Here is a 12,617-nt window from a genome sequence, read left to right on the forward strand (position 1 = left end):
GAACCCCAAACCTCGAGCTTCTTCCAGAGATGTCCTACAGTACCCGGGCAGGACGAAGTGGAAGGGGCAGTGACCGCTTCTCCTGGTAAAAAATGGTACCCGTGCATTTGAAAACAGGCAACGAGCATCTCCCTGTCTGCAAATGAGAAAATGCATGTTTGCAGAGACATGAAAATAAAAGAAAAATCAACCAAACGGCTCACAGGGACTGTGAATAAAAAAAAGCAGCTCCTTTTTTGGTATAAGATGCTTATTGGGCTGAGGACATTCTGAGTTCATATGGTGCTTTACAGTCACATCTGGTAGTCTGCCAAAGCCTGACCGTGGTGGTGGGGGAGGGCATTTACTGTGCTTCCTCTTAAAATATGTATTTACATGACTCACGTTCGTCTCAAAAACGATAATTTAAAAGCAGTTTCTACAACATAAAAAACAGCCACAGCTTCCCCCTAAAGTGGTTACAACCTTTACTGCTTATTACAAAAATTAGACTTTTATTTGTAAATGCCTAAAAAATGTGATCTCTTTTGTGATCCCTCCCCACCCCCTTGCCCCCTTTAAAGTTTTTTAGTAAGAAATAGTTTAACTGGTATCAATGCCGTATGAAAAGCCATCCCCCTCTGAATGCCTTCCCATGAACGAGAGGTGTCTCCTGCTGATTTCCAGTCCCGGTGGAGAACTTGCAAACTTTGGCCTCTTAAAAGCCAGGGAGAGCAACCTCCACTTCTTTTTAAAGTCAACTGCTTAAAAGAAAGGGGAAAAAGCACAGAAAAAAAAGCAGCAAATGAGATGTGGACAGAAGCATCGCCGCAGGAGCTAGATGGCAAAATCCTCGTGGTCTTGCGGGCTGAAGGCAGCTGCCCGCAGCATGTCCAAGGAGTTGACAAGGATCAGGGTGCCGGTGAGATGCTTCCAGCGCTTGGTGATGGGGTTCTTCATCTTGTCCAGCCCGGTGTGCAGCTCCTGGATCACATCACGGTAGCTGTCACCCATCTGGCTGCTCCAGGTGAGAAGGAAGTCGTATGCTGGCTTCCACATGGCCTGCAGTGATGGAGCAGAGGGAAGAGGAGATCAGAGCTGAGCTGGATGGCCAGTGAGCAAGTGATGCCATCCCTAACACACCCCCATCCCAGAACAAGCATGTTCCCAGGGAATAACACCCACAAATTTTCCCAGCACACCCAAATCCCTTTTATCCCCCAAAGGTGCTCCAGAAGAACATGCTCTTGGAGGTATCTGCAACCTAGGGGACCCATGGAAACCGAGACCCATCTGCTCTCACCTCACTGTCCACTGCCCCCATCTTGTCCCGGTGTGGGGCCTCATAAGCATCCATCTGCTGCTTGGAGACCTTGGCAAGCTTCTCGGCGAGCTCCCTCCAGCGCTGGGACACCTCCACAGCCGTGGTCAGCAGCACGAAGTCCTGGATAAGCCGGACGACCAGCCCCTGGCAGTCCATTTTCAGCAGAGCCTGAGGGACAGTGGTGAAAAATCAAACCAGAGAGTGAAGGCGGGCCGTAGATGGCAGGTGACTAGGGGATAGTACAAGGGAAGTCCCTCAAGAAGCCACCCCAAAAATCCTCCCACCCCCCTTCTGGTGACAGCCGGTGAAATTAGGCCACCAGGCTCCACAGAAGAGTAATCCCATTAACTGAACAATGTACCCTATCCCTGTTCAACAAGGCTTGCAGCCTGGGCTGGCCAACGCAGCCTTATTTTCTGGGCAACCCCTCAAGATGTTCAGGCGCCACCGTAAGCAGTTTAAAGCATCCCAGGGCTGAGAAGAACAGATGCCTTTAATCAAGGAAACTAATCCAGTGTGGTCCGTGCAGCTTGCCTCCCCAAGCCCAGAGGAGCACCGTCCTTCAGCACAGATGGGTGGGTACGGGCCAGCCAGAACACTTTGGGACGAGACCTGGACATCAGCCTCGGGAGATGGGCTGGGGTGAGACCCAAGCGAAGGGCCAGTTGGTAGCACTACAGGACCATTGCTTGGCTTGGGATGTTCTTGCTCTTCTCACCACCCCTCTGCCTTCCCATGCCAGATCAGAAAACACCTCCTTCCGTGTCATTTATTGGCCTAAAAGCTGAGATTTCCACAAATGGTTTTGAAGAAGTGGGGAAGAGGAACTGCAGCAGTCACAGTTTTCTAGCTAGTGATAACTTAGCCAGGAAAAAAAAAAAGACAGAGCAGCATTAGCTCCTATCTTGAGGTACCAAATCACATTAACATCTGCTCAAAGTGGAAAGCAAGTTGCAACAGGGGAAAACCCACAATGCAGCCCAGGAAAGGAAGGGTTTAAGTGACAATTATCAGAGGATAGGATCTGACCGACAGAATCAACATCCCACTCACCAGGGCTCCCCCATCCTCTGCCAGAGCCCGTGGACCGCAACAGCCTCAGCAACAACCCCAGTTCCTGGACAAATCCCACCTCAAACTTCAAGTGGCTACAGAAAGGTGGTTTATATTATGAAACAGGCATCCCCTTTTTAAAACATGGAAACCAAGCAAACAGACCTCAGACTGCCTTGGGCGATAGTTTGCTGACTACCCTCTTGTTTTCCTATGGCCAGATCCGGAGCTGTGGCACCAGCGGACTCAGGATGGTGGCTCCAGGATGGGTGAACATCAAGGGCTCAGCATTTCAACAGAAGGTCTCACTTCAATAAAGGCAAACCACAGCTTCGGGACGCAGGGTCAGCCCCCCCCCCCCCACAGGGCGCGTGAAAACACGGAGGGTGCTGAAAACCAGTGAGGTCCCAAGGAACCACACTGGCACACACGTCCCCATTGGGAACATCACCCACACCTTCACAACAGCACAGGGCTGGTTACTACAGAAACCGTGGATGTGGTTGTCCACACATGGCCAGAATCCTCCTGCTTTCTGCCGCCATGGGAGAAAGACATCCTCTCCTGGCACAGGAGGGTCTGGACAAACCCCAGCTGGTTTGGCTCTGGGGCAGAAGAAGGGTTAAATCCTTGCATAGGTGGTTTCACAGGCACAGTTGGGGGAAGATGGGAACATCTGAAACCACTCCAGCAATTTGCAAAGCAAATGCATGTTGATTTTTCCCTTATCTGTTTCCAGCTTAAAGCTGGGCTTGAACCTAATTACAGCTGCAGACCAGCATTTGTTTGTTCCTCAAGTGCTTACACTAGTTTCCTGTACTAGGAGAGAAGTAATAAACCCTCTTGTTAAGCAAGCAAGGAAAATACATTTAAAAGAGCATTACTTTTTCTTTTTAAAAAGGGCATTAAGAAGCATTTAGACCTCACACCTGTGCCATAACTGCCTCCTCTCCAGCAATGCTACCTTACCACCCCAGATTCATCACCCTCTCCTCTGCAGGCAGAGGATTCAGACGGTCCTAAGGAAGGGCAGATTTAGCATCCTCAAACCTGTGCTTCCAGGTGGCTCGGATCGCCTGCATGCAAACCCTGAAACAACCTGGTATTTAGCAAAGCAGGCTAAATGAGCCGCTTGTTGGAGGCTGAGTGGGTCCGAGGCAGCAGAGGAAGCCACTGGGAGCAAACTGTGCTGCCGGGGTTAAGGGTACAGCTGCAGGAGATGGACTCTCCCGTTCCTTCTGCCGCTCAATGTAAAAAAGAAAATGGCATCAAGTAAAGCAGCTGGGAGGCCATGTAACTAAGAACTGTACAATCGCTTGAAGCAACAGCTTTGGAAGAGACTGATTGCTCCCCACAGCGCAGCACGTTAACTCTGAAACCTACTGACAGCCACAGAAACACCTACTTCCTGCACTTTGCCCCTGGTGATTTGAGCTGGGGAGGCTCAACATACACACTATGGGCTGGGGAAAATGTGGGCAAGTGGGCAGAGGTGATGGGAGATGGGGACAGCACCAAAGCCAGGTGGGGATGGGGTGCAAGAAGGACACACAGCCACTAAAGTCAGAGCCAAAGGGGGAATATTCGTGGTAACAGCGACACACTTTTTTTGGCCTGGGCACAACTCGCTCCCTCTGTCACAGAAATACATGAAACCCATGCGGGCATGGGGCTCTCCTGGAAGCCCTGACAGCTCATCTGGGATTATCAGGGCTCACAACAGATTTAATCCTCCGGCAGGCGCTTTTGGGATTACGCTACAATTTCTTTCCACCCTCCTCCCTTGCCCTGGACAAACCTCCCTGGATAACTGGCTACACCCACCGTGTCTCCATCCCTCGGTACCCAGTTGTGCTCTCTGCCAAGGCATGACCTGGGCTGTGCCTTCCCAGTGCCCTCCAAAGCATTTATTAACCTCGGAGTGGCTCCAAGCCTGCTCCAGCAGACAAGCACACAGCAAAGGAGATGGTTTGATATTTAAATCCCAGTTCAAAGCAGCGCAGAAGCACCTCTACTTAAAAGGCATCCAGAGAAGACCGAATTTGCATCCCAGCTCTGAAATGCAGAATCCCATTTCCCATCCTCTAATGATGGAAACCAGCATCTGGAAGAAAGCAAACCAAGCCCGAAGCAACAGGCAACCCCAAAGACCACCTGCAGATGCGCGGTCACCCCTGCCCGCGCCCATCACCGCAACCTTCATGGTCCACTCCTGACTCTGTGAGCCTCCAAGTCCTGCTCGCTCTCCCATGCACAGATACGCAGCCTCCCGTGGTCCAGCCCTGACCCCCACATGCTCCGGAGGAGCCATCTGAACTGGGGCGGGTCTTGTTTCTTCCTCACCTTTGGCCAAAGGAGTAAAAACCTTTCTCCTTTGCCCCAGAAGTGGAAAGCATCACCAAGTTCACGTGAGCACACCAAGCGTGGTGCAAGACCCACAAAAGGAAGCTGTTATGGAAATAGACTTTTAAAATTAATGATGTTGTTTTAAAATAGCGTTTAAATCAGAAAGCACCCCAGGGGATCTAAGTGTTATCATGCATTACTCACCCCCTGAAACGTCTGCACAGTGTTTGGTGGGGGAAGCAGAGATGCGGTTACCGTAAAGCAGTAATACTTAGTGTCCCGTTAACCACTGAGGGGATGTGTGCCAGGGCAGGGATGCAACCCGAGTACAAGCAGGCAGGGCAGGCAAGCGATGTGCCTGGGGCAGCACCATGCTGCAGCTCTCACCTAGCTCCCATGCTCACAGCCCTGGGACTTCCTCAAACATGGGGAGAAAGGTGTCATTTCAGAAGAAGTGATGCCAAGTGCCATCAGTCAAGTGCAATCACAGGCAGCTTTTTTTGCAAGAGCAAAATTGCATGGGAACAAGAGCACAGAGCCTGCAACTGCTGCACTGGGGATGGAAAGGCAGTAAAGATTTCCTGCCAGCCCCAGAAAATAAAAGTGGGTTGTCTTATACTGCCTGCGGAGCAAGGAGGCTGACAACACGACAGCTGAAAGGCATCGGTGGCATTTCTGCAGCTTTCTATTAATTGATAGGGGCGCAGGGCAAGACTTACAAGTGTTGCGCAGTGCAGCTTCCTTGCTGGAAGCTTGCAAGCGACTCCTGTGCTGCAAGCAACTTGGCTATGCAAGGACAAGCCATGTCCTACAGAAACATCCCCACCAACTTCAGCATGGTGCAGCATGGTTCCTTAGGGAAGCAATGTCCAGGATCTACACATGTGGTGGGGATTTTTTCCCATGAAGGCAGAAGAAGGGCAGGAATCTGGTTTTCCCCCGGACCCAAATTCAGCACAGGGACTACCATTAGCCAGCAGATTGCTTTGGGGTGGAGGAGCAAGAGGGGCCCAACGTGAGCACCCTTGCGCTGGCACGCTCCAGGTGTGCCAGCACAAGGTCCAAGCAGTGGACACCCTCCTCTGCAGGACATGAAGGACTGCCTGAGCCCCCCAGCAGTATCTTTTGGTAGAAGAAAGACAGCATGCAGATACCTGCAGTCAGAACAAACGACAGAAAACAGTGGGGGAAAAAAAAACACCCATCATCACCTTCTGAAAGATCTTTAGAAGTAGCCCGGAGAAGGAAAAGCTCATAGTTTCCACAGGTCTCTGCTGACACACCCAGTGGCATTCCCAGAAGACCCATGTTTTTCCCAACAGCAGTGTCTGTTGGAAAGGACGATAAACGCTCTGTAAAAACACCGTATCAAAAATCCAGAGAGAAAAATGCTCTGTCTCATCACAGGTCTAACCCCAGCTCCCAAGGACCAGGTAGTGCAGTCACTGCACGGCTAGGTACTGGTGGCCCAGCTGCAACGAGGTCTTCTTGCATCTGTGCCCAGGTGTTTTTAGCAAGAGCATCTGGATGCTGCCTACTTTCGATGGGCAGAGAGGAGGGAGGGGAGAGGTAGGTTTCTCTTTCTGATGTGATGACTAACTTCTGAGCAACATTCCCCCAGTTACCTTCACACCACTGCTAGTGCTAGATTAGAAAAATAGTAATTAAATGCAGATTACTTATTAACTAGTCATCACAACCAGGCTTCTCCATGCTTGGCTGCTCATGCACGGCTCTGCCACTGCCATTTTGTGTACTCAACACTGTAGTCAGATAAGTCTGCTTACTGCCTCTCCCTTCACAGTCCCTTTGAGAGGAGACAACCAACTTCAAGATGAAACGGCCAGATCAGAGCTTAATCCAACTGATTCTTCTTGCCAGCAGACACGAGAAAGTGAGTCCATTTGTTACAAATAAAATCAGATTTAAACACAATAAAATACATTGCTGCTCTGTTGTCATTCCCTGAAACATTTATTTTTTTAATTTTTTATTTTTTTTTAAACAGGCTAAATCTAATTTCTCCATAAGCTAAGGAGGATTTGACAGCAGCAAGAGGTTTAGAAGAAGCATCATCTTCCACCAGGAAGGGAGCTCATCCTTTATCGACGGGCTCAGACTCACAAAGAATAGGAAACAGAGCCAACGCTCAGGATTAGTCTCCATTCAAACAAGGAAAATAAAACCTGCCCTGGGACTCTGCACTCCAGGCAATCCCTTGGGGAGCTGGATGTTTTCCTGCAGCTTACAGCCCTCCCCTTGAGTTAGCGGCTCCCTGAGTATCCAAAGAGCCTTATCTTTCCCTTCGTCTCCCCACTGAGGTCTGACATGGATTTTCCAAGACCTACAGACTGTCTGGGACCCCTGGAGACAAAGGAAATAGATAAAAAAACACTTACAGGTTTGCAAAGCGGTAAGGCAAACAGCACGAAGCCCTTGCAAGCATCCAGCAAGAGAAGAACAGATTTCATCCCATCATTCATCAAGGCTAATGATTAAAGGAGCAAACCCTCCCTTGGGGGAACCATGGGGCCAGACACCAGCCTTGGCTACCATGGTGGGTATTTTCCCTTCCTGGATGGCCCAAGAAAGAAGAGAGACAACCGCATATGATGGCCAGAAGAACCCCTCAACAGAAGCAGCACTGGTGGCATGACCTGGCACCTGAAAGTCAAAGCTAAAACATTGACCCCCGGGCCACAAAGTGGTACCCAGGCACTGGGAACTCACTGGACAATATTTCCATGAGTAACGAAAGGTTCCATACTCTTTGTAACACCTTACACCTCATACTCGGGATCCTCAAATTTCCACCCTCTTATTAAAGGGAGTGGGAAATGAAATACTTCATTCGGCTCCAGTCCTCTTTACCCAGGCTGCCTATTCCTAATTTTGTTTTGCATGCTGCTGCCTGCGCCCATCATCATCAAGCGAAGCTGTCACTATTCCTTAATTCAGTTGGCATTTTAAACCACATGATTTGCTGTAACTCAGTTATCCTGCTTCTGCGGGAGAGCCTGTTAAGAGGCGAGAGCTGCAAATCTCTTCCAGACGTTTCGTTCTGTATTTTCTTTGGCTCACTTCCTATGAAATGCTAGAAATGATCACGAAGATGATTCCTCATAAGAGACTTCCTAATGGCATCCTAGAAATACCTGCAAGCAGCACCTCCCCAAATGCCTTTCAGGACAGAAGCAAGCTGGGCATTTCAATTCACAAACGCAATCCACAGTTGGACGTAAAGCATCCCAGCTCAGAGGTGCCCTTGGTTTAGCTGCCAAAGAGAGATGAGGCAGACATAACAAGACATTATTACAGAGGAATTTGAGGTTGTTTCATGAAGGTAAAGGTGTAGCATCATTCTTCACAGCAGCTGTAAAAACCCCTCTCTGGCATGCTCTGACACACCTAGTGATGCAAAAGTACGTGACCCGAGAGGTGGCTCGCCTACCCCACTCCGTATAGGAAAAGCTTTTGTGTTTCTTGTCTTTCTTCCAGTTTTCCATCAGTATTGCCTTCAACAATGCACGCTTTGACACTGGGGTTGAGGAGACCAGCAGCTCTCAGGTAATTCCTCGAAGTGTGCATCATTGAAGGTTGAAATGTAAATAAATACCCAGCAGCAGGGACCAGTTGAGTGCCATGAACACTGTACCAAAATCACCTTGATTTTGAGGGGCTTCAGATTAGCTACCTTCCAAAGCAAGCCTGTTGGCTGCCCTCACACAACACGTACCTACCGTATTTCACCCAGTGCATCCCTCATTTATACCCATGATCCCATTAAACCAGGAGCCCTTCGATGAGTCCAACCACAGGGTTGAACCTCCACCTGGCTGTGCCAAGCAGCCTGCAGAAGATGGACATTAACCCTAACCCTAACCTTCTACAGACTGAATTAGGAAACTTCCACCTCCTGTTCACCCTAATCACTCTGCACAGCAGGGAATTAAGACCCCCCCTTATCAGACCTCAGACTCACCGTCATCAGCTCCTTCTGGAAAGATTTCCTCTCCTTGTTCTCGGTGTTGTTGCAGTCTTCCTTCAGCTTCTCCAAGACGGAGGCCACTCGCTCCGGCTCACTGTCCAACTCCGCTCGGCAGAAAAACGTGAGCGGCAAGTTCAAATACCCCAGTGCATCGGCAAAGGACCGCCAGCTGCTGAGGTTCTCCATGAGCAGAGTCCTCACGGAGGCATAGATGTAGGTCAGGAACTTGCAGGGTCTCAGGATCTGTTCGAGCAACAGGCTGGTGGTGAGATCTGGCCCAGAGAAGTAGCTGGGCTTGACTTTCCCAACCACCAGCACGTTTTTGGTGTGCACAAGGCCTATTTTTCCCTGGTAGTAGCCAATATACCACTCCTTGGTCCACAGTTGCCCTTTCAACCTGATCTTCTCCTCACTGAGGAGGGCTATGACATCTCCTTTCTTGTACTCCAGCAAATAGTGGTTCTTGCTTTGCCGCACCACTGTCTTCAGCAGCTTGCCGTACTTCAAGCTCAACACCGGCCGGTCCTGAAAGACTGGATACTTGGCGATGGCAGCCAGAGGTGAAAGGATGATCTTTCCGACCTCGTTCTTCTTGAGGAACCGCCTCTGCCCTGTCAGTTTGATGGCACTTTTTGGAGGCGGCTGCGGTGTTTGGACACAGAATTGGGTCAAAATGGCATCCTTGTCATCCTTGACCTGTACCCTTAGCGTGAAGTCTGAGAGCTCGTTGGGGTCGTGGGATGCAATGGGGAAGATAAGGCGGCTGACCTTGCCCAGCTTCATCTGGAAGCCCCGCACAATTTTGGCTTGCTCGCTAGCTTTCACCTCGTAGTTGGTCATGTTGGAGAACATGCAGAGCTTGAGGTCCTGAGGCCGCGACAGAGCAAACTGATGCTTACCCCAGAGCTGGAGGGCAACAGGAGCCGGGCTGTGGGACTGTCTCGTGACCTCGTTCACCAGGAGAGTCTTGGGCGCGCATTCGTGCCCGAAAATGGCCACAACTGTTTTAAAGGAAGGGTGAATGTGTTTTGGGCCGTAGACGCCAACTGTGATCCTCTTGCTGATGTAATCCCAAACAGTGTAAGGGTAGAGGATGTTCTGCCCCTGGGCTACGGCCGCGATGTACATGCAAGGCTCCAGGTTCTCCAGCTGCACCTGGATCGTATCTCCATATGAATAGCTGAGCTGCATCGGCGTGTACGGCCCTTCTTTCATGTCACTCCGCAGGCACTGCAGTCCTACCAAACTCTTGCTCATGATGTCATTCTTGACCTCTGCTGACACCTTCATCTCCAGAATGATGAAGGTTTTCACCTCCATGTTGCTGAGTTTGATCTGCAGGACTGGGCTGATGGTGCTGCACTTGTCACTGTTCAGTTCCAGCGGCGGATCCAGCATTGCTTTCATGGAGATCTGCTGCGTTTCCCCAGGGCACACGTGACCTTCTGGCACGTGGATGCTGATGTTGGTGTCTGGAAGCTGGACGGCTCCACCAGAGCTATCCAGCTTGCAGACAATGTTGGTCTCCACTGGTTGTGTCTGACCCCAGCCAGGATTTTGACCAAGCAAATCCAAGTCATGGCAAGACCGAGCCAGCTTCCTGTGGTTCAGCCATGCCGTCCTAAAATCTTCCCGGCTCTGGAACTGCTCAGGGGTGGGAGACTTCAAACCGCTGAAGAAACCCGATGATGCCGGAGTGTCTGACTTGGCTTGAAGAACAGACAGTTCAGACAAACTGTAGGAGCGTTTACTTCTGAAGAAGGGATTGTCCCTTTTCACAGGCTGTTCCAGATCCAGCCTGTTTGTGGATGGAAACTCATCAAAAATGTTACCTAGGCTGCTATTAGCGGCTGAACTGGAAAGAGCTGAAGTAGGAGCCCCCGTGTCAAAGAGCAGCAAGTCAACAGTGACGTTGGAGTTGGACTCTCTGTCCAAGCTGGGCATTGTTTGCAAATTCCCATTCAGAAACGGGTTTGTCTGGACTCCGTTCAAGAACGGGTTGTTATTGTAGGGTTTCGCAGAGTTTCTTTTCACGTCAGTCCATTCTCCAAGCAGGTCTAACTCCTTGACCCCCTCATCAGGGCTCTCCAGTAGATTATCTATCATCCCGCTGTCCGTTAAGGAAGAGTTGCGGTAGTTTACAGGCTGGACATAGGAGGAAGGGATGTAACCCATTTCCGTGGTGTTGTGAGCATACCACCACTCACCTCCCGATGTGTCTAAGACATAAAGGTGGTCCCCCTTGGAGAACTTCAAAGTGGTGAAATTAGTCGGACAGTAATCTTTGATCGCTATTACTTCCTTCGCATTTCCAAAGGACGTGGGATTGTCAACCAGCAAGGCACTAGGAGAAGGCACTGCAAAGCCAAGAAGAAAAACAGCACTGTAAGCAATCCACAAGAGCATCACAAATTTTTATTTCAGGTAAGCAATCTGTGCTACTTTAAGTGGTGAAATAAGGTAGTTTTAAAGCCTCTCAAACCTACAGGTTATTCCCCCCCCCCCCCCCCAATTTTTTAAACAAAACTTCTCCCTCCACTACATCTGGTACATTCACGTTCCCCTTCCCCAAAGGGCTCATGATCTAAAAGGACAGGCATAAACACAGCTGGAAAGAGCAGCAGGAGCCAACTTGTTATCCTCCCAATGCAGTCAAGTAGCAATAAGCCTCACCCTCAGTGTAGGGCCCCATGCAGCTGCTCCTCTATGAGACGCCAGTGTCCCACAGCCTCACTAAACTCCCTGATGAACGATGCACAAGAAGATGTTTTGGAGGGAGGTTTGAGGAAGCGGGAGTAGCTTCTTATCAGCTCTCCTTTTCACCTGGCATGTTGGGATCTAAGCTCCTACAGGCACATGCCAGGATGACAGGCATCCCCTTAAATGTTCACATTTAAAATAACAGAAGTTAATTAGGGGGGGTTCTCAACAATTGCTACATGGGAAGAGCCATTATCCTACCAATTTGCTCAGTGGTATCTCAAGGTCTTTGGCCTCCAGCTCTTTCGCATTGCCACTGCGCTCTCCATGCAAATAGTTATCTGTGCTGCTGCAGGTTAACATGTAATGTTCGCAGGCTAAAAGTGCTCTTGCTCTGCCGTAACCCATCTCCTGCACATGTGAAACACCTCACATTTCAGTGCAAGAAACCACTAAGGGTACCCACTAAGGGCATGTCATATTGCTACTTTTTCACGTCACACCAGCCAAAAAAATCAGCATCTCACCTCTCTTACATAGCACCTGTATTTCAAAGCTCCTCAACAACAAAATCTAACTCCATTTCTAAAGAAGGTCGTGTAGTTTGAACGCTCAGAAAGAAGCACAGCATCAGCCTCATGCAGTGCTGTCACGGTCCTAGCAGCATCTCCAATCTCCCTTTCAGCTAAAAATCAATTTGCCAGGGGATCCCAATTACAAGCAAAACAGCTGGGTCAAGCCTACAGAAGCTCACACTGCCACCATATTTATTGCTTTTGTTCTCACTTTTAGGACCTACTTCTGTAAAAAGCACTAGAAATAAGCTGCAGATGATGCTACATCAGTGTTCAAGTGTGTGTTATCTTGCTAGACAGACCTAAGAAAACAAGGAGAGCTGGATTTTCACCAATACAGAGGTGTAAGTGAACTGGGACAGCACCTGCTTCAATAGGCTTGAGAGCTCTCTGGAGGGAAAAGGGTGATTTAAGAAACACAGGAAGCCCCTAAAACCCCGGAGACGAAGGGACGGCAGATGAGACCGCGTATCCCTGCAGTCACTAGCTGCAGGCTGGCAGCACTTCTCAGACACAGAAAATACAAGGCAAGGGAAGACACAGACAAGCAAAGAAAAATCTTTAAATATACTCTAGGGATCAAAATATTATGGAGAGAAGTGTTTGCACACATCCGAAACAACTCATCGCTAATCCACTTCCTCCACCAGCA

General features: G+C 49.6%; 1 protein-coding gene across 1 annotated transcript in view; it reads right to left on the reverse strand.

Moving 5' to 3' along the window:
* Positions 1-10: 10 nt before the first annotated feature.
* Positions 11-12,617, reverse strand: part of SH3BP4 (SH3-domain binding protein 4) — a 13,559-nt gene continuing 952 nt past the window's right edge. The window contains exons 2-4 of the mRNA XM_009320773.1: positions 8,685-11,047; positions 1,283-1,471; positions 11-1,041 (exon numbers count right to left, since the gene is read on the reverse strand). Of these exons, the coding sequence (XP_009319048.1) occupies positions 817-1,041; positions 1,283-1,471; positions 8,685-11,047 (2,777 nt within the window). The 3' untranslated portion in view covers positions 11-816. The remainder of the gene's footprint in view (positions 1,042-1,282; positions 1,472-8,684; positions 11,048-12,617) is intronic.

The sequence above is a fragment of the Pygoscelis adeliae genome, unplaced genomic scaffold (genome assembly GCF_000699105.1).
Source record: "Pygoscelis adeliae isolate BGI_AS28 unplaced genomic scaffold, ASM69910v1 Scaffold63, whole genome shotgun sequence".
In the NCBI taxonomy this organism is placed as follows: domain Eukaryota; kingdom Metazoa; phylum Chordata; class Aves; order Sphenisciformes; family Spheniscidae; genus Pygoscelis; species Pygoscelis adeliae.